The 22,262-nt window shown below is 38.2% G+C and overlaps 1 protein-coding gene and 1 long non-coding RNA gene across 2 annotated transcripts in view; one reads left to right on the forward strand and one right to left on the reverse strand.

The window, feature by feature from the left end:
• Positions 1 to 5,016: 5,016 nt before the first annotated feature.
• Positions 5,017 to 9,085, reverse strand: Tmem74 (transmembrane protein 74). The gene is made up of 2 exons (XM_034516817.2): positions 8,957 to 9,085; positions 5,017 to 6,977 (listed from the first exon to the last, which is right to left on the reverse strand). Exon 2 carries the CDS (start codon positions 6,569 to 6,571, stop codon positions 5,654 to 5,656), a length of 918 nt encoding a protein of 305 aa, XP_034372708.1. The 5' UTR covers positions 6,572 to 6,977; positions 8,957 to 9,085; the 3' UTR covers positions 5,017 to 5,653.
• Positions 9,041 to 22,262, forward strand: part of LOC143434073 (uncharacterized) — a 97,176-nt gene continuing 83,954 nt past the window's right edge. The window contains exon 1 of the long non-coding RNA XR_013103265.1: positions 9,041 to 9,286. This is a non-coding gene — a long non-coding RNA (uncharacterized LOC143434073). The remainder of the gene's footprint in view (positions 9,287 to 22,262) is intronic.

Below are 22,262 nucleotides of genomic sequence, written 5' to 3' on the forward strand. Positions count from 1 at the left end.
ATCAAAATTCAGATGAAAAGGTTGAGATAAGGAATAAACTATCACTCCACTCAGTGTTTACTTCTGTGAGAAGCCGAGGAGCCCTGAGAAGAGTAAAAGAAATCCTAAATGAATCTGTGTTTTGACATGGACACAGTAATGTCAAGGGCCAAAACTTGGAACCATAGGAAACTGGTAGGCCTTTCCTCTGGTCAGGATCAGAAAGGCCAACTACTAGTGTTTACAAATGATTGACCCGTGTGTGCATAAAACAGCAACTGTAGCTTTCTCCTCCTGGATGTTTACAGCATGAGACTGCTCAATGACAGGTATCATGTGTACAGAATAGCTAATTCCTGTCCCTGTTGTGGACATAATAAACATGCCGAGGTTCTGGGTTGTTTGGTAGTTGGTTCCCACCTGACCCCAGCTTTTCGGTATGTGTGTCTGTCTATCTTTTCTTCATTCCTTTGCCACTCCTATGTAGATTTCCCCGGTAAAGGCATTAAGTCATACTGGTCAAGGAAAAAACCCTACATTTTCAGCTAAGTGTTCTTAAAATGCCTATTCATATCTTGCAATTCATACTTTAAGTTCAATACCAAGTAATTTAGAGAAATCTAAATAGCTTTCACTATTTCATATATACAAAGCAAAACTAATAAGATGACTTAATGATAGGGTAGCAAGAAGAATGTTACACTTGACTTTTGGGATAAATATTACTTTTATTTTTTATACATGAATAACTTTAAAAGAAAATTTTAAAAGACAAAATATGCATTATATTAGACTTCAATTAAAAGTTATACACACTGAAAACTTCTCAATAAATATTTATATTTTAAAATGAAAGAATACACTATTTGTATATGGCATTAGTGCCATGAGGGAAAAGCCCATTGTGTTTTGTGTTTGCCCTTTATAATATCAGAAAATACGAATCAACATCAATTACTTTGATTGGCAAGAAAAGTAGAATGAAAAACAGAAGAGAATAACAGAAAAATACACAGCAGAGAAAAGATTCATCTTTGTCTTTATACTCAAACTTGCTTGCATTCTGTATTGGAAGCAATCAGGCAGAGATGAGAAGTAAGACTAGCTGTTTCTGAGTCACAGAGGAATCATTCAACAATGGAGCCAAGGACAGTGCTGTCCACATTTCTCAGTTAAAAAAAGAAAAAAGAAAAACTGTAACTCACGGTAAAATCATTTATAAATATTCTGCATACGTATGAGCTTATAATTGTAAGGTTAAAAAGAAATCAAAAAGCACTTGTGAGACTCTGTACAATAATGGCAAAGAAGGTTCCTATACTTACAGTATTTCATTCTGAAGTTGGTTCCAAACTCTTTATAGTTACCTGTGAAAGACTTCTTGTTTACAAAATCAACTTTAAGGCATGGCAAATTCCAATAAAATGATTCTAAAAATAGCTTAGGAATATTAAAGTTATGTACTTACAAAACATACCTTAACATATATGTAGACTTGTACACTTCAACCTGCATACTTAACAAACAAAAGCAATGAGTCTGAAAAGCAATTTTGTGTTTGAGCAACATCTTGCAATTGACAGTATTGATATCACTCAGGCAAATTAATTCCAAGGTTGTATGCCCATAAAAAATAAAAGAGATATTTTATGTTTACACAGAAGACTGTGTAGACTATAAAAAGATATCACCAAAAGGAGACCAACAGTCAAAACTGTTAATTATCTGTCTTATGAGTTCCCCAGTGCAGGGAGAAACCTACTGGGACTTCATTTTAATTCCCCTCATCAGGATTATTGTTTCTGCCCCATCTTATAAAAGCTAAAGCTATTCCAGAAAGCTGGAAGGATGGGACTTTTTCTTTGGTGCCATCAGATCCAGCAGATGATATTCTATCTTGCTGCCAACAGGGAACTGTTGACAAGCACTGTGAATCCCTTTTGTCAGTCCACATTTCTGTGGTGGCTTGAGCTGCTGCAGTATCAGTTGAAAAACCTCTAATAGCTACTTAGACATTTTCTCTTTTGCTCTGACCATTAACCCAGACAATTAATCATACATGTGTACATTTGAGAGGCGAAGTCCAGAATGTTCAGATGTAATTACTTAATATGCTTTCTTTTTGTAAAGAAATTTAAAAGAAAACAGAAATATATACACGCTCATAACCTTCATTCTTGATATTCAATTATCATAGTGGATTTTTAACTATTTGACCTCATTATAGGGGCAAAGGAAAGGAAGGCACAAAAAATTTGATGTGGCAATTTGTTTATTTACATTTGTACGTAAAAGATATGTGCTAGCCCTGGTCAAATTGAGCTCAATCCAGATTTTTTTTAAAGCAAGAGGATGGGCTCAGATATTTTAAGTTTTTGATAGCAAGGTAAGTATCTGGGTTTTACTGAATTAAGGGACATAGCAGTCACCTGGTGGTGAATACATCCCAGGCCAGAGAGAACTTGGTGGTTCCTAGCAGCCTTCTATTCTTCTAAATCACAAATTAGATACCTAACAAGATGCCCATAAAGAAGAGAAAGGCCAGCACATCACATTGCATGGTTACATCAGGAATTCTAAATGGCTGGCCAGGAGATGGCATTGTAGAGAGGTGAGCAAGCTCACTTCCCAGTGCCCACAAAGGAGACATTTATTAGTAATGTTAGGAGCTTACACTGCCTAATGAAGGTTCCACAGATAACAGTAGGCATCTTGAGGAAGACATATCCAGGAAGCCAGAGAAAGATCCAAGGTCAAAGCATAGCTGGAGTCTGTCCAGTGTCTGGTTTCTCACATGCTCAGACCAAAGTAATTCTAGTACCCAAACTACTTCACATTGGACTGAAATCGATACAATGCAGAAAGTGCAGAAAGTTCAGAATTTCTCTTTGCTTGTGTTACCTTTATCTTTATTTTCATGCAGTGCTGAAGGCTCCACTCAGGGCCTCCCATATACAAGGCAATCACTGCATCCGTGAGTCATGTTCATATTCCTTAGCCTCATTTTAAATTCAAGCAATCATCTCAAAGTCAGGCACTAACAGAATGGGTGAGGGCAGTACACACAGAATACCTGGAGGAAAGTCAATTAAGGCAATTATCAGAATTACGTCAGCAAAGCCTAAAGGAAGCATCGGGTGATTTTTTTGAAATTGTCCCCTTGGGTGTAAGCGTCTTCCCTCAGAGCAGCAGAACTTAAATGTCATGCTATCTGTGTTTAGGCAATTTTAGGGAAGGCAGAAATGAGCATTTACTTACTTTTCATTTAAAATCTTCTTTTCTGAAACGGAATTTTGAAAAATGCTACTTTTCTTTAGGGCTTATCTCTATGATTTGGCAACATAGTGAGTCCATTAACTCTTCCTCTAAGATGAACTCTGACTTTTTTCTTCTTTTGTCATCAGTTTTATATTGATTGAAAATACAGAATCCCTGTTGAATTTTCAAAGTCCTGAAGAACTGAAAATTGGACCACAAATTAGTCCTGTCTTATTCGCTATGTAACCGATTAATTGTGGCTTACAAATAAATAAAAACAAAATTCAAAGATCTTGTATAAATAATCATGAATGTTTTATTATATTGTGATGTTTTGAAACAAAGCCCCACTCTGTATTCTGTTCTGGAACTCGCTGTGTAGTCCACGCTGGCCTTGGCATTTCCATGGATCTCGATTTAGTCTCCCAAGTGTTGAGATCCAGGCATGACCCAACAGGCCTGGATTTAAATGGGTTTCCATTCTATTTTACATGTTTTGTTGTTGCAGTTTGAACCCAGCTCATATCTACACACTGATTTCTCCTGTCTTACTTCAATATCTCCAAAGCAGTTCCTCAAGCAGATTAGCGCTCGAAACTGAATCCTCCTCTAGAAGGTTAAGCTTAACCTTCTGAGATTGTGCCTCTAGCACAGATGACAGAAGAATCACAGAAAAAAGAAGCACAAAACGCAAGTTCTGTCTAGTCCTTTGTGGCTCAGTAAACCAGCACTTTATGATCACATACTTTATTCCACAGGGCGAAGCAAAGGTGATTTTTTTCTCACACTTCTCTTATTTTTACCTAAGGATTCTGGAACACATTGTCATCCCTATCTCTCTCTTCCTTACTGCATTTTTCTTTACCTCTTATTAAAGCTAACTCAAATGGCTCTGATATCCACAAGTACTCATTCATATAGATATGCAAACTCCATATCCAGTTCACCTCTCCCCCTCAATGACAACACAGATATCTGCATTAGACTTGGGTGTTCTTAAGAATCTCCAATGAAATACCTTTCTCATTAGCTTATCTCTTCATTTACACCCATTCCTGGCTCCAGTCCTCTTTAAGAATGAACTCAATTGTCTACATAACATACTAATAATAATAAAAAAAAAAAAACCCTAAGTGGGAGGGTGGGGTCATTTCATGGAACATCAGCAGAATTCGAGGCCTTTCTTAGGCTGCATTTCCCATTGCTTTCCTGACCACCTTGCCCACAATACTTCCCATAAACTAGACATTTTCATGTTATGAGGCAAGAGCATGGTCCTTAAGGATCTGAAGTAGAAGGTTCTCAGAATGATATTTAGAGACTGCAAGATGAGTCAGGATGTGTGATGAACACAACTCCCACTAATTTAGTCGGTTTGTTTATTCTCTCTCAAGTGTAAGATTTGGCTATCGGCTTAAGGACTCTTTAAGTAACGGCTTGTGCTAGCTAGACACGGTTCTCAAGAGTCTAGCTGCAAGTATTCTGGACATTTTCTCCAAACCATCACCAAAAAATGGCACCTGGGAGAATGTCAGGCCCACTCATGGTTCAGACCCAGCTGGATGGGTGGCTGCCAGGAGACATATTTTAAAAGTCTAATGCTTTGCCACACATATATTAGAAATGGTAAAGATTTTAAGGGCACAGGTCATCAAACTGACTGCAAATCCATAAGCATGAAACAAACTATGTATCAGCAAATGCTTCTACTTCATTGGGAAAGAAGGCATAAGAAAATATCTTGTGATAACAGTTTGTTAACCTCACATGGGTCTGAAGAAGATTTGTAACATTATCTTTATTAGATGGTACATATTAATGACATAGTTGTCACTTCTAAATATAGTAATAATTTAAAATACATCTTAATAGCTTTAAAAAAAAAATAACCAGCATCCTTAAGATTTCAAAATATTCACACTGCCAATATCTACATTTTAGGGCTTAGCCAAATTACAGGAAAAAATTTAGCAAGAAAATGGAAAAGCACCTTTGGAAATTAAATGTAAGCCTTACTATTTAATCAGTCCTTCTGTTTCACAAAATAGATTGCCAAGTGATCGCATTATGCAGGAGCCCTTCTAGTCCCTAGTAATAATATTCATATTTATGTATAAGACAACACTTATATATTAGGTCAGTGGAAGTATTTTGTTTAGAAGTAGAAACTTATGGGGATTTTAGGTGAATTAATTTTCAGTTTGCAGCAAGTAGGGATTAGCTGGCCATGGCTTCTTTTACAACTTAACATAGTCTTTCTTACACAAGATTCATGAAAACAAAACACTCACTGGCTTTTAGTTTGTGTGTAGGGAGAAACACTTTTGCCAAACAAATAAAGGACACACTTGACACACACACACACACATATATATATATATATATAATGTATGGATGTCTCTTAAGGACTTTACAACTAACTCTGTACAGCAAGGGCATCTTCCTCTACCAGGGACAGTTCCAAAGTGTCTTCATTAGTACTAGTTTTCATCCTGAAGTTGAAAGAACCATAGAGTTTTGCAGACTCTTTGGAAGAGGCAAATCTATTTTGACGATAGAGCTCCCCTTTCCACATAGACATCATCAGCAAGCAAGAGAGAACGACTCCCCCGAGGGTGAGGAGGCAGAGCCCAGCGATCACACAACGGTCCAGGTGTGCACCTAACACTGCACTCTCCTTTTCCAGGCGTTCCATCTCCCGGGCTGCCACTGTGTTGGGATCCACTGTCACCTCCCGAGGGACAATATAAGAAATGATCACTAGCAAGATACCGGTGACTAAGAACAAGATAGCACTGATAAAACCATAGTCTATAGACTTCCCTGACGAAGTGGCTGCTGAACTTGTGTCATCATCATCTTCAGACATCAAGGACATGGCAACCTCATGAGACCATTCATTAGGGTTTCTCCATCCAAGATCTCCAGGGTGATTACTGCCTTTGGCTGATGGTGACCTCTGACTTCTCTGTTCCAAGTTGACATTCTCATCCACGTAAGTAAAAGAAGTTTCTAGTTCCTGGCTACAGCAATTACAGACTTTACGGTCAGTCATTACTTGGTTGTTCTCTGAGTCAAGAGGTCCCGATGGGAAGAAGCTGGTTGGAATGACATTGTCTTGGAGCAAGGAGGTTGGGGATGCTGGAGAAGAGCTAAGTCTACACACTTCCACCACAGCTGCCCTTGGTGTGGATGTCAGGTTGTTCTGATAGCAAAGAGCAGCTTTGATGGTTGCCTCTTCTGCATGGCCATTGGAAGTCTCTCCTGAACTCCACTCCATGGTATTGCATGAGTCCACTGGGCTGTTCCTCTTAGTCAGTGAATGGAGCTCCATGAGACCTAGTTATATTTCTCCCAGCAATTTCCAGAAATTCTGCTAGCAGCAACAGAATAAGAAGATAAGAAGAACCTGGCAGAATCTATTCCCATACTGTAGGGAGGCCTGCTCCCCTGGTCCTCATTCCCTTTACAGTCATGGCTGGTTGAGGACACCTTAGCCTCAGTTTCTCATCAGAGTGGCAAAACTGGGAAAGGGGACCTGAGGGCAGAAGATCATGGAAGGGGCAAATCTTCTGACTTGTCACAGGGGTTAGCAAGTGAGAAACTCCGGTCAGGGCAGAAAAGGAGCAAGGAGGATGTGGCAGAATCTCTGGGGAAAGCACACTGCGTCACCAAGCCAAATTTATCCAGGGGCTCACACATTCCTGTGACAGAATCCCTCAAATGAGAAGGCAAGTTTCCTGCAGAAAGACACAAATAAGAAAGGCAGGGCCCTTTTTGAGAAGAGCTGTTGGATTTCTGGAGGTCTTGAGGAAGAGCAGACTTCCTAACCAATTCAATTAGACTGTATGTTTATACTCCAGTTCAGAACAGATTCTAATACAGATCAGCTTTAATGAATGCATGCTCCTATCAGCTGGGACCAGTTACCTCAGCATCTTGACTTATCAGCTAAGAAGTGAATGAAAAGGATGACTTAATCAGCCAGTGACCAAAGGAGAGATCAGAACTAGTGATTCATTTATTGAACTGGCCAGTAACCCACTGCATACAGCTCTAGGCTCCATGTTAAATACCCATATGCATATTACTACTGTTTTTAATCCACTCCCTGTTTGACGGCAGCATCTTACACACATCACTGTGGTTTCTACAAAACACAATGAGCCTGTCAACTTCACACACATACACACTGCTTGCTCCCACTGAGTGTCTGCTGTTCCCACTCAGAAAAGTCTCAGTGCGTCTGAGTTACCTCTCCCTACAGTTTGCCAACAAACAAACAAACAAGACAAAGCAGCCATCCAGAAGTGTTTACAAACCCAGCGCAAGTAGGTTGAGGAGTGAGAAGCTGTTTCCAAGGCTAGCCCTGAAACGCTACCCACATCACTCTCTCACCTCCATGGCACCAAGAGCCTTGATAGGATAGAACTCTGTCTTGAACAGTAAGCCATCTGCCCCATCTTTTCCTACCTCTGCTAGTTTCCTGGAGAATCAAAATTCACCCCCACTCTCACCAAATATAGAGGGGTTAGTCAAGAACTTCTTTTGCTTTTATTTCAATCCAGAATGGTTTAACCTATGGCTGGAGAAGTAAGAGTCAAAATCTCCAATTCCAGCAGCTGGTGACAGAGGTTCAAGCAAGCCTCGCCTAAGACTGCCAGACAATTTACAGAATAGACAAGAACCTTGACATGGTCATGCTTCCTGCTGCACTTCGAGCTCCCCCAACCCCGTCCTTTGCACTAGAAATATAAAACGAGCATCAACAAAAAGGAGGAAATCACAGAGCTAAGAGGAAGGAAACCGTAACTGAATCAGTTTGCCTTCTTCAAGTGGACAAGCCCCTACTGAAGGATCCTTCAATGAAAGAAGCAATGGAAACCGGTTTCATCAATTACCGAAATCATCACAGATGGATCCCTGAGGCACGAGCCGCTCTGATTAACCTTTAGCACAATTAGCTAATCATATTAGACTCCTTTAGATAAAACTGGCAGGGTCCCTCACGAAACTTCCAATTTATAACAAAGCGGGAATCAGAGTTCGTTCTCTCTCTCTCTCTCTCTCTCTCTCTCTCTCTCTCTCTCTCTCTCTCTCTCTCTCTCTCTCTCTCTCTCTCCCCTGCCCTCCCCTTCTGTCTCCTCCCCTCCCTCCCCCAACCCCTGCTCATCGGAGACTTGCTAACTGTACCGTCGATTTGCTGATCCGATCCATAATCCAGCACATCACTTTAGGATGGGTAATCCCAGGGGACCAGCTAAAGGTATCTTCTTCCCTCCCCCAGCTCTCTCTCTCTCTCTGATCTGTTTAAAAGCCCAGTTAATGAGATTGCACCTCCAAGGCAAGAGTACCGTTTTCTCTAGTCTGCTGCTCCTCAATTAAAGGCAGTAAAATATAGACAGACCAGATAGGAACAAGGCTGGTCTGCAGAAGACCGCGTAGGGAAGTGGGATACAGGATGCAGGATGAGCGCACTGGGTTTATAGGACCCTCTGCCTGCACTGGACAGGGGTGCCCCCAACAGGCTGCGGGTTCAATCAGTTCTCCCAGCAGACTCTTGGCCCATCAAGGCACCTGCAGTCTGGCTGCATCCGCTTAGGTCCTGCAGGCACCTCAAGCGGGAGTGGGGATGCGTGCCCCCGCTCCTTTTAGCTCCAAGCTCGGGTTCCCTCTCTACTCCGCGCGCTTCCTCCCCACCCCATTCTCTGCTACTCACCTTCTGCTTTGACCACTCAGTAAAACTGAAGCCGGGAACACTCGCGTCCGCGTGGCACCCGGAGAAAGTCCGTTATTCCCAGCCACAGCACTTGTAGCCTGTGTTGCCTCTGGGTCTGCTGGGTGGGCGGTGCCCGCCGAATCGGGCAGGGCGGGGCAGGGCGGGGCGGGCAGCTACCTTCTGCTGAGCATCCCGGGAGATGTAGTTCAGGGAAAGCCTGCATCCCTTCGTTCCCGTCGTCCAGTACCTCCAGGAGGTTGCTCTTCTGGGAAACAGTTTCCTCCATCCAAGCATTTACTTGCTTGAACTTCAAGCTCTGGCCTCTCTAAGGTAAGTGTTTCTCTCCTACGTCCCCAGCCCACCATCGTTTCATCCACTGGCCTCAAATGCAGTCACAGGATTCTGGAGGACCAAGCAATACATTTAGTTTCAACTGTGTGCAAGCAATTTGCACACTTTATCATACAGAATAGTCAAAACACATTTTCAAAGTAAAAGGTTTTTTTTTTTTAAATCAATTTTCTTTTTTAAAATGAAGAAGGCTCACAGAGATTCATTGCTCCCTGCCCACAAAGGTTAGGAGATCAATAAATAGTAGCATTTGAAATCTTATCCAGGAGTGTGATTCCAAAGCCGTTGACATTCCCATAAAAAAAGCAGAATGTGAACACCAAGGGTAACAGTGTCAATTATTCCCTGTACTTACTGTTACATCTTGGATCTGTTGAATGTATTACTAAATTAGAAGAATGGAATTCTTTATTGACAGGACCTTTCCTACACATTTTATTTAATTCATTCAATTTTAGAAGTACTGTAAAAGTCCTCAATTTCACAAAATATCTGAATTACAAAATTCCCAAACTTATACTATTGGTATTCAGTAAATTCTATGCATTATGTTATACTGACTGGGGGGTGGGGGTGGCAAGAGCAAAGGGTAAGAGAGGGGTCAGGTTTGGTAATGCAAACTAAAGGTTGCAGAAGCCACTCCTGAGATGGGAGAAGCTAACACCCTCTTTTACTCAAAGTCGTCTTCAGCAGCACATCTTGGAAATATGTGTTTTGTGGATCATCTCTGGGTGTGATTTTGACTCCATTGATTGTTTTCATCCAAGGTAGAAAGGATTACAGTATCTATGTCATTGTCTGCTTGCATGTAGCTCACATAAAATCTGCAGTCACACTTGAGAGACAGATCAGCTTCTTACAGTGACACAGCAAATGATAATACCATTTGTTTTACTTCACAAATGTTTGACAAAAGTCAATCTCGTAGTCCTCGTTTCCTCCTTGGCTCGTTATACTATATGGAGAATGTATTTTCTCTGTTCCTTTCTTCCAGTCATCCTTCAAAGATACACTTGCCAACCTTATTTATGAGGGACCCTCTCAGGACTATAGATTGGAAATCAAACCCAAACATAATGTAGGTGTCCAAAAGGGAGCAAATAAGATGTTAAAATCCTAAGCTGATGTTAGATAAGGAGGTGCAGAAGGAACTTTGGATATTTAATTAAAGGAGGAGACACTGGCAATAGAATAACTAGCTTTAAATAAATTAAAGTTCATAAAAATATCATGGCTTTTAAAGTGGAAATCGTAACCAAAGACAGTTAATAGTAACTATTAGTGATAATATGTTACCACTGTCAATATTTACACTATCTGTAAGGAATGCAATGTTGTTAAACTCATGTTGCAATTTAGAAATCAAACTTTGAAAAAGTATATTCTTGCTCTACTAAAATCTGAGACCCAATAGCCAAAATACTTGCTTGTGTCTGATTCTATCATGGGCATCTTTGCCACCATCCTGTGCCCAACAGTGTTTCGCCACTTGTTTTTCATGGCAGTCATATGTAAGAGGTAAAACACAAATGTAAACAGTGATGGTTTCTCATGCCAATCATCCCAGGGCTGTGACATCTTGGGAGCCTAAAGGACAATTTGGTGGGCTGATGGACTAAGTAATCCACCACTGCCATAACATACTGGTGCATCTCACATGTTGGGACACACTGGGAAGCACTATCAGATTTAATTAGGAGGTTGACTTGGCATTTGATATAAACACAGTCATTCTAATAGTTTTTGCATAGAGGGTCTCAGAGAAGTGAATTCTATACTACTAGAGATTCTTCATAAAAAGGACAGAGCCATTTATTAGCAGTGTTAAGACAGGGATTTGTCTAGTTGGATAATGCAGCCCTCATGGTCTCCCTGATGACTAATTCTAATTTACATCTCTTACATGAGGTAATTTTTGTCTATGGCAGCTCCAAAGGCATCTATCACCTGTGAATTTGTCAACACTGGAATTTTGACTATTTATTATGTACTACCTTGTGGTATACCTTGAATGGCCAAATAAGTACTAAATGCTGTCCAACTTGTGACTTAGTCACCTGAGCATCTAGTGGCAACTGTAAATACCTTATGGTTACAACTGATATGTTGAACATCTTAGATGATACAGAAAGTTCAGTCTTTCTCTTTCATTCAGTGAAGTAATATGGCAAAGCTCAGTTGAGAAAAGCGATGGTTATCATTTATTCTATCATTCCATATTATTATCACACGCAGATAAAACTAAAACAAAACATTAGACTCCACATACTCTTTCACATTAAAAACTCGATGGGGGGATGCAGAGATGCCTCAGTGGTTAAGCATACTTGTTCTTGTAGGGAGCCTGGGTTCAAATCACAGAACCCGCATGGCAGCCTGCAACCATCCATAACTCCAGGAAAATAACTCCCTTTTCTGGTACCAGGCATGCATGTAGTTCACAGATGCCCATACACATAAAATAAATAAGTAAATCTAAAAAAAAAATTGAAGTTGATTTTATGTCAATATACTACAAAATTTCCTTCAGAATATTGCAGAGAAAAAAATGGTAAAGAAAAATTGACTGAATTCCTGAATGATGAACTTTGCAAAAATTTCATTTGCGGGGGAAAAAAAAAGAAAAAGAAAGAAAAAAAACCCTCCACTCCCAGCCTTTATCACACACTGCCATATCTAAAACTTTGCCAAAGGCCTGACTCTAAAACTTTTTCTCAAGAGTTTTTCTTGGTCAGCTTCCTAAACTTCCTCCTACTTGGCACTCAGCTGGCATAACTCACTTCCCTTTAAGTTGGAATTTTACATATGCAGAAGCATTCCATATATACTTTACACTGCTTTCTATATGTTTCTCCTTCCAAAATAAAATTTAGCTTCCTTGAAAACCAGCTTCTTCTATTACAGTCTATGAGCATGACATAATGAAGCATATATTCAGTAGCAAGTAGTATCTGCTAACAAAGCCATCGGCCTTAGCAAATGATAGCCTTAACAAGCTATATAATGATTTTGATTTACATAAATTTTAATATGCCTCAATTTACTCTGGTATTGGAGGAACAATCATTATTATGCTAGATTAACTAGTAATAAAATAGATTTCAAGTAAATTGACCATCTAAGACAAGAGTAGTATTGGGGCTTTTAACATCCAGCCTCTTTACAAAGTATCTCATCAAATTTCCCCCCTCAGCCAAAATAAGGACTAATTGCAAATAAACTTCCTTAGAGGATTAATGTTTTCATGAGAGGCTGAGCAGTGGAAAAATCAAAACTATGATTTGGGATAAGTTGGTTAAAGTTTGGAAACAGTCCAAGTTATATAGAAGGCTGACACTGTCTAAAATTTAAAGAAAAGAAGGTCATATTTATTAGAAAAACTCTATAAGTAAAAAAAATAATACATTATAAATTTAATATGTATGCTTACCATAACTGTACAGGAGTGTTAGGTAAGCCCCATGCCTGAACACTGACAACAAAAGACACCAAGAGTCAGTGGTTTTACAGAGGGACTTCCCCAGCTAGAAAAGTGTTTTTCTTCTCCTCTCCTCTCCTCTCCTCTCCTCTCCTCTCCTCTCCTCTCCTCTCCTCTCCTCTCCTCTCCTCTCCTCTCCTCTCCTCTCCTCTCTTTTCTTTTCTCTCTTTCTTTCTTCCTTTCCTTTCCCTGAATATGTATGTGTGTGTACACATACATGAACACACACACACACACACACACACACACATATGTGTGTGTGTGTATATGAAGTCTTTCAATTTGTATTCAATAATTCTTTAAATACTGGATGAATTGAAGAAAGTTAAAACTGTGAGAAACATCTGAGTATCAGTAATTTAAGAAATTTATACCCATGTTCTGTTGAGGATAACAAAAAAATTTGGACACAAATGGAAAGCATTTCTTCCCTGAAGACATACAAAATTACTAAAATTGTGTTAATAATCCAGAAGACAGAGGCTTTGCAAAGCACAGAAGACGCTAGAGCTTTGTTTTACATAACATGTTAAATGAGTCCTGAGTATATACTGAGAGACTAAGAGCTAAGGAGAGAAAGGTCAGAGGGTCTTAATCTCTCCAAGCCATCATAAATCTTTGTTATTCCATTGACATTGGTTTGAACCCTGAAGTGTTTCATCCTAGCAGTGTGAACCAGGAATCAGACAGCCCCTTACAAGGAAGGATTCTTACTTCATGAATTTCCCTAAATTTTAACCAAAGTGATTTCAAAATGGCAGAAGATCACTTTCCTAACAAAACAGAATTAGATGTTGTCCACATAATGATTGCATTGCTACCAAACAGCTCTGGCTAATTGCAAATAAAGAAACTAACTATGGAGAAAACCAAAATCAAAAGATGACATATTATATGAACCCACATGTATTTAAAAACATACAATCTATATGTATTAATAAATGCAAATCAATTTTAAAATAAGAGATATAGGTATGGATAATGTTATGCATATAATGGCAGATACTGAGATACTGGTAGAATTGAGGAGAGAGTATGAGGCATTGTAAGTCACTATAAAAGGGTCATAGGAGGAAGATTTGTTTGGTGATAAGAAGCTCTACATCTCACGTTAAATCATGTACAGTTTGGTATCTAACTGTTCATGACATGTATAAAAAAACAACAGCATCACCACTAACCAATAAACTGAGATTTAATCCACAGTGAAATGACACACCCATCCACCAGAATTAATGTCAAAACAACAGACAAGAGATTTTTGTAAATTATAAAGCAACCAAAACCACATATACTGAATAAAGGGATGCAAAATAAAACAATTTTGACAATTCTTTTAAGCTCAAAAGTTAAACATGACCCAGAAATTGCCTTAGATTTTTCTCTAGAGTGATATCTGTACATGACTTAAAACCAAAGCCCATGCAAGTAACTGTCAATCAACAAGAGGATAAGTATATTACAAAGTATTAGTGCATTCAAATGCAGACAGTAAATAACCTAGAATTGAATTCAGAATGCATAAATCTCACAAAGATAATTACGAAGTACAGAGAAACTTTGTATTTAGAAATGATTTTTTTTTCTGAGCAAATTACGTAAAAGTTGGGAACCTGGACTAAGTGCCTTAATAGCTAATTACAACTACATAAAAAGTGAGGGAACTATAAAATGACATCCCTCAGCTCCAGACATTGAATCCCACAAGTAGGTATTTTTAAGAGAATTGTCATCAAGTGCCTTGGAAACAATCATGCTACCCAAACCTGGAGACAGGCAGAGTTGTTTGGCACTGGGAAATCTATTTATAATTTTTAAAAGTTACCTTGAGAACCCATGAATCTTGTGTCCAAGGAGTAAAGTTTGCTTTCCCATTCATTTTGGGAGTGAAGAACGAGTTTTCTGTTTCTTAAATAAATAAGTTTATTTGTTTATTTTTTACTTATTTATTTATTTATTTATTTATTTATTTATTTATTGTGAGCATATAAAAATCAAATTTCATTTGTTTCTGATCTCAAGTAAAGATTCCCAAGGTTGCGTGCACAGCAGAGCTCTGTCATCTTGCTGACACTGTAACAAATACTGGAGTTAATCTAATTTTAAACAAAAGCCTGTTGCGCATGTCCAGCTTTGGAGATTTCGATATTTGATTGTTGGTCCGCAGTACATCAGGCCAAATATTAGGCATGTGGTAGAGCAAAGCCATTCGACTCACAACTAGAAGAGAAATGGTGAAAAGAGAAAAATTTTTATTTAAGGCCTCTTTGTTTTGTAATATGTAGGCACATACACACTTCTATATATAGGACTTTATGCAAGAGAAAACAGGCAGGTGTCTTTCCAAGTATGGTGTTGTATCGCCTAACATAATGATTTTCAGTCACATGTTTTCTAAATATGCAACAATTTCAGTTTTCCTTACAACTGTGGGTCTGTCTGGTACATATCATGAATTATATATAGCTGGATCATACATGAGATCTATTTTAGTTCCTGGAGGGACCGCCATACTAACACCCACGTGATTGGACTAGTTCATGTTCTCATCAGCAAAGAAGAAGGCTTCCTTTGTGCCTCATATCCTTGTGAGAATTTGTTGTAATTTGTTTTCTTGATGATAACCATGCTGAATGAAGTGATATGGACTCTCAATGAAGTTTTAATTGCACTCCCATGGTGACAAATGGAATTGAGCAGTTTTAAAATTATACTGTTCAGTTGCCTTTCCCAGTTTTGAGAACTATCTATTCAATTTGTTAACACATTTATTCAATGATTTGACTTTATGGTATTTAATAATTATTGGTTTACAGACTATTCCCCTAGGGTCCTCCCCAGAACCTAGCAACAGTGACCTAGCAACAGCTTACATCATCATGTACTGCAACCTGGCATATAATAGGGACTGCTCATCTACCACAACTCCTTCCTCATCTTGTTTCCTTCTCTGTTTCCAGTCAGTCTCTTTCTCCCTTCCTTTACCTCTTCTCTGTCTCTCTCTGTCCTTCTCTGTTCTTCATTTCTGTGCCTCTAACCTTTTCAGGTCTGCTACCCTTTTCCCAATAAACTTTCTTTATGCAAGACCAGTTCTATTGTATGATTGTCCAGAAGGCACCTCAGCATGGACCCACTGAGGTTCTCTCTCTCCTCGCCACATTACACATTATACTCTGTTTTGGAAACATAACAATATGTACTGTTTATTTGTATTTCCAGGTTTTAAGAACTACCTCTTCAGTTAGTTAACCCACTCATTAATTAGGTGATTTATTTTCATGACATTTAATATTTGCTATTTTAATATATCCTACACATCTCCTATCTGATGAGTAGTTGGCAAAACATTTTGTTCAAACTGCATTGCTGTATTTCTTTTGTTGTATAGAAGCTGGTTAACATCATGTAACACTACTGGACAATTCTTGACATTATTTCCTGTGCTACTGAGGCTCACCTCAGAAAATCTCTACTTGTGCTTTGTGTTTGTTTGTTTGTTTGTTTTGCTTGTGTGTGTGTGTGTGTGTGTGTGTGTGTGTGTGTGAGTTTCTTTCTTTCCTTCTTTCTTTCTTTCTTTCTTTCTTTCTTTCTTTCTTTCTTTGTTTTGTTTGGTTTCAATGTTTCAGTCTCATATTAAAGTCTTTGATCTATTTTGAGTTAATTTTTGTGAAGAATGAGATCTTGTCCTAACTGAAAAAAATTCAAGTTTTTTCAACATTTTTATTCTTTTTACACAAGCTGTTTTTCTAGTGACATATATTTATGATATCTTTGTCAGCCATCAGGTAACTGAACCCAGGAAATTGCACACTAAACAGATACAGACAGATACATATTCTATAAGGTGATATTCTTGGTAAGAGTCAGCATTCCTCAGTTACCTTTAGTTCTTTGTGTAGGGTTGAGGCTTCTTGAACTTTTATAAAACAAACGCTAATGGACATTAAATCTCAGACAAGTAGTGATATAATAATAGTGGTTAATTTCAATATTCTACTGCATAGGTTACATAAACATTCATATGAAAGCACATAGGATCCCAAATAACTAAAACATTCCCTTACAGAAAGAGGAAGGTGTCAACAGTAGTTGATATCAAATTATATTTAAAAGCCATGGTAACAGTATCATCACAGTACTTTTCACAGAAAGAGACAAGTGGAATAGAATACAAGAATCAGAAATAACTTCACACAAATACAGTTACCTGATGGTTGACAAAGATATCATAAATATATGCCACTAGAAAAACAGCTTGTGTAAGAAGAATGAAAATGTTGAAAAAACTTGAATTTTTTTCAGTTAGGACAAGATCTCATTCTTCAAAAAAAATTAATTCAAAATAGATTAAAGACTTTAATATAAGACTGAAATGTTGAAACCAAACAACACACACACACACACACACACACACACACACACACAATTTATTTGCGTTTTCCTATTTTTGTATGTTTTTTTATTTTATGTTGTTTTTATTATAATTTTAGACTTCTCCTTTTGCTTTTTTTTCTAATGAGACACAGAAAAGGGGTGAATCAGGTGGGAGAGGGGGAAGAAAAAACTGGGATGAGTAGAAAAACAGAAACTGTAACCAGGATATAATATATGAAAAGCATATTTTCCATAAAAGAAAAAATGCACTTGTGTTTATTCTTGGCAGGTTTTTGTGTTGTTTCCTTGCTTTGCATTTCTAATGGGTTTATCATATCTTTCAGAAATTCTTCTCTGTGTTTGTGTGTGGTTCTAAGTAACTCATGATTTATTTTATTTCTTTTTCTAGATTTGGGGAACTTTTTGCTTTGATCTCATTATTACTTTTTAATATACAATTTTAGTATTTATTTCACATCTGTCTGCTGCCCCTGTAGATTCCGAAGTTTGGCATGCTTATTTATTTACTTGTCGATCTCATTCTCCATCCTTGATATCAATCCTCTTAGTGGTAGAATCCTAGATATATGTTTATTAGGTTTTTATATTTGATTCATTATGTTTTTCACTTACAACATATTAAACATTTTTTTATAAATCTGTTTCCTTTTTAAAATTTATTTATATTTCAGATGCCATCCCCTTTCCCCACTTCCCCTCCCTAGAAAACCCCTATCCCATACCCCCTCCTCCTTTGTGCTTTTATACCATTTTAATTACATGCAAGTATTAAAGTCAATTCTAGGTTGAGGAACTAGCAATATCATAGATGCAAATAGTTAAGGATAAAACAAGACAATAAACACAAATAGTCAAAGAACAAGCAAGACAATAAACAAAGTTCTGTGAACACTCCTGTGATCCCTGTTTCCAAGGGCTTATCATGATGACCAAAATATATGAGCCTACTTCCCTGTCCAAGCCCAAAGTCATTTTCATGTCTGAAGCCTACTTCCTTGTTCTAGCCTAAAATTTAGATTCCTGCCTGAAATTAGTTCTTCGTTCTAGCCTAATGTCAGATTATTGCCTGAAACCCATTTCCTTGTCCTTGGCCAATGTCATATTCCTGCCAAGCAGTCCACTTCCTTGTCTTTGGCCCATGCCAGATTCTTGCTAAGCAGTCCCAAAAGCTCTCTGCCTCTTCCCCTTTTTTATTTCATAAATAAGACTGATCCTGTCTTAGGTCATTCTGACAAGAATGTCTTCTTTACTAGTCATTGAATACGCATTATCAAAAGCAATGCACTTATGTCTTAGGTTGGTAAGGCTCTGTGCAGAATCTTACCCATCCTTGGCTTGCCAGCCTGTTAATTTAATAGCTCTGTCTGGGGGTTTATTTTCAGGTTCAAGCCATGTACTTTGGCTGCCAACATGTTGTTAAAGACAATCTTTAACACAATGGGCAGGAACAAAAGTATTCCCAGGACAAAAAGGGCTAGCATGATCAAGCTTTATATGCCCTTCTTGAAGCTTGACCAAAATACAAATACTGACCTCAAGCCATGGGTAATTTTATCAGCAGTATCTGCGACATCAACACTCAGCAGAACAGCATTCTTGAAAATCATAAGTTCACTATGCAAAATTAAAACATCGAGAGAGTTGTTAGAATTATGCCAAATACACTGCAAGTGTCTTTAAACTTTTTCCTAATTATAGTGACTACCACTGTAAATTTTAGAAGTAACACTAACACACATCCAGTGGTATTTGGCATGACATTCGAGATGGTTCCTTACTCTTACACTCTGAACTTCCTTCCAATAATTTGAATAGAATAAAGAACATCAATCCATTGTTCCAAATGCCATCCAAATCCTCTTGTATATTCAATACATTAGTAACATTTTTTGCTAGATGATTAACACAAGTAGCTGTCTTAACTTTTTGTGTCACAGCAATTATAGAAGCAGTGGTGGTAGCAATTAATGTAATTAAAGCTGTTATACCAGCAATAATCAATCCCACTACCATCCTTCTGCTTAAATCCTGACACTCTTCTTCCAATATTTGCATGGAGAAATACTCAGCTATTAAAAACAATGAATTCATGAAATTCTTAGGCAAATGGATGGAACTAGAAAATATCCTCCTGAGTGATGTAACCCAATCACAGAAGAACACACATGATATGAATTCACTGATAAGTGGAAATTAGCCCCAAAGCTCACAATACCCAAGATATAACTCACAGTCCATATGAAGCTCAGAAAGAAGAAAGACCAAGATATGGGCACTTTGGTCCTTCTTAGAAGGAGTAACAAAATACTCACAGGAGCAAATATGGAGATAATGTGTGGAGCAGAGACTGGAGGAGAGACTGTCTAGAGAGTGCCCTACCTGGGGATCCATCCCAGGTATAATCACCAAATGCACACACTATTGTGGATGTCAGGATGTGCATGCTGACAGGATGCCCATATACCTGATATACCTGTCTCCTGAGAGGCTCTGCCAGAGTCTGCCATATACAGAGGCAGATGCTAGTAGCTAACCATTGAACTAATTATGGGGTCCCCAATGGAGGACTTTGAGAGAAAACTGAAGGAGTTGAAGGGGTTTTGGCCCCATGGGGAGAGTGAAAATACCAACCAACCAGAGCTCCTAGGGTCTAAACAGGTAGCCTGTGAACACACATAGAGGGACCCATAACTCCAGCTGTATAGGTAGTGGTAAATGGCCTTGTAGGGCATCAGTGGGAGAGGAGGTCCTTGGCCCTGTGAAGGCAGGATGCCCCGGTGAGGGGGAATTCGAGGGCCAGAAGGTAGGAGTGGGTGAATGGGAAGGGAAATGCCCTCATAAAAATAGAAGGAGGGAGAATGGAATAAGGGGTTTCTGGGGGGAGGGAATGGGGAAAGGGGATAACATCTGAAATGTAGATAAATAAGGTATCAAATAAAAAAACAAAAAAAAAAAAACCAAGTAAAATACAGGTAATGGAACTGGCTATTTCAAGTCAAGCATTTGAGACATTTTGGCAGCAATTTAATATTGCCCTTATTACTGGGATTCCTTATAATTGTCAAGGACAAGGGACTGTGGAAGGGGCCTATGGAACTTTAAAACAATATCTTCATAAAATAAAAAAAAAAGGGAGAGGTATATTCCCATGCACCACAAATTCATTTAAATCAAGTTCTTTTTATTTAATTTTTAAAAAATTGGATGCCAAGAAACTTTCTGCTGATTGTTTATGGCACTCTACAACTAGGCATACTTATGCAGAGGTGAAAGGGAAGGATCCACTTACTGGCATATGGTATGATCCCGATCAGGTATTTAATATGGGGTAGAGGGCATGTTTGTGTTTTTTCTGAAGGATGCTGAAGGAGCATGGTGGCTGCCAGAGTGATGGGTGAGACATGCTGATGCTGGGTCAAAGAATGATGCTGACCTATGAGCTTGCTGAGTACTCTGACAATGGTGACTGGAAAGCTGTACTGGACATATGTTCCCGACCTACCTTTGCTTACCTATATCCCTGATGGGACATGCTCCGTTACCTCAAGTTTTTAGACCTTGTGGAACAGAGAATCAAAAAGAGAAGTTATAATGACTCTTGTATTTTTCTTAAATGTGACCAGTTATCTAGACTCAATCATGTACTGGGGTAGAAATCAATCCAATATTGGAACTAACAGTCTTCATTTGGAAGGCTGGTTCTGGACATTTTCAGAGACATATTTGGATGTTAGCTGCAATTCTGTATGATGTTATGTTAGCAAGAGATAAAGTTTGGACAGGATCTGGATTTCAAACAAATGTTAGTACATGTATTAAGGCTCTTTTAATTGTCAAGTTAAAAATACTTTTGTTTTTTCTTCAGTAAGTTGCATTGATTGTACACTTTCTAATAGTGTCAGTGTGTTAAAATCTGGCATGTCAGTTACAGAGGTCTATCAACCAACTTTTGTTTTTGTGCCCTGAGTATCACAGAATGAATCTGTTTACTTGACTAGATTTTTTTTCATATTGCTGACTTTTTTCATTAGCTTTACTGACTTTCCTTCCCCCTTTATATTGCTAATCTTTCTGTCTAGGTGATAGATTGAATTCATCTGCTTGTTTGTATCACCTAGAGATTTAATATCATTTTTTCCAGAAATGTTTTGAAACCTGTTATTTTACCAGCCACACTATCTTGAGCAAAGTCACGGAGGGATCATGGCCATTGGGTAGAGTGAGTATCTTAAGCACAGTCATTGTAGAGTTATGGTTTTTGGGTAGAGTGAGCCTTGCTTTCTAGTGGTTGTTTTTTTGTTTCCTGTTATGATTTGCTTTTCTTTTGGCTTATATATTAGTTGGCTTATATTCTGTTTAAGTGTGTGTATGCATGTGTGTGTTTAAACTTTTCAGAAGTTCTCTATGTTTATTTGTGATTTTAAATAACTTTAAATAAATGAATGAACAGCAGAAATTTCCCCTAATCTAGAAAAAGAAATATAACATTAAACATGGTTATTCAAAAATACAAATAAATGCAGAGAACTTCTGAAAAGATTATATATATATACATATATATGTATATATATGTTTATATACAAATACATACATGTTTATATGCATATACATAAAATTTTTGTTTTTCTCAATGGCTGGCTTATTGAACAGCCTACTCTAGAAGTTCAAACCCCAATATCTTTCAAGAAGGCGTAAACAAATTGCAATTGGATGTATCTTCAACACAGAATTGTGTGGCTAAAGCTGTATTAAGTTTAGTGTCTTTGCTCTGATCTTCAGTCTTTGTCATCATCATCATCATCATCATCATCATCATCATCATCATCATCACTATTTAAAGTGATTCAATGCATTATCTGTTTCTATAGCTTCCTGTTAGTTTGTTTTGACAACAGGACTCACTATGTAGCTTTGACCAGCCTAGAATTCTCTATGTAGACCAAGCTGATATCACACCTATGGAGACCCTCTTGCCTTTGCCTCCTATGTGCTGTAGTTAAAGGTATATGCTACTGCTCCCAGTGCCTGAACATGTATAACATACCTTTTTGGAAACACAATAGAGATGATGGGACAATTGTT

Source organism: Arvicanthis niloticus, chromosome 13, assembly GCF_011762505.2.
Source record: "Arvicanthis niloticus isolate mArvNil1 chromosome 13, mArvNil1.pat.X, whole genome shotgun sequence".
NCBI classification, from domain to species: domain Eukaryota; kingdom Metazoa; phylum Chordata; class Mammalia; order Rodentia; family Muridae; genus Arvicanthis; species Arvicanthis niloticus.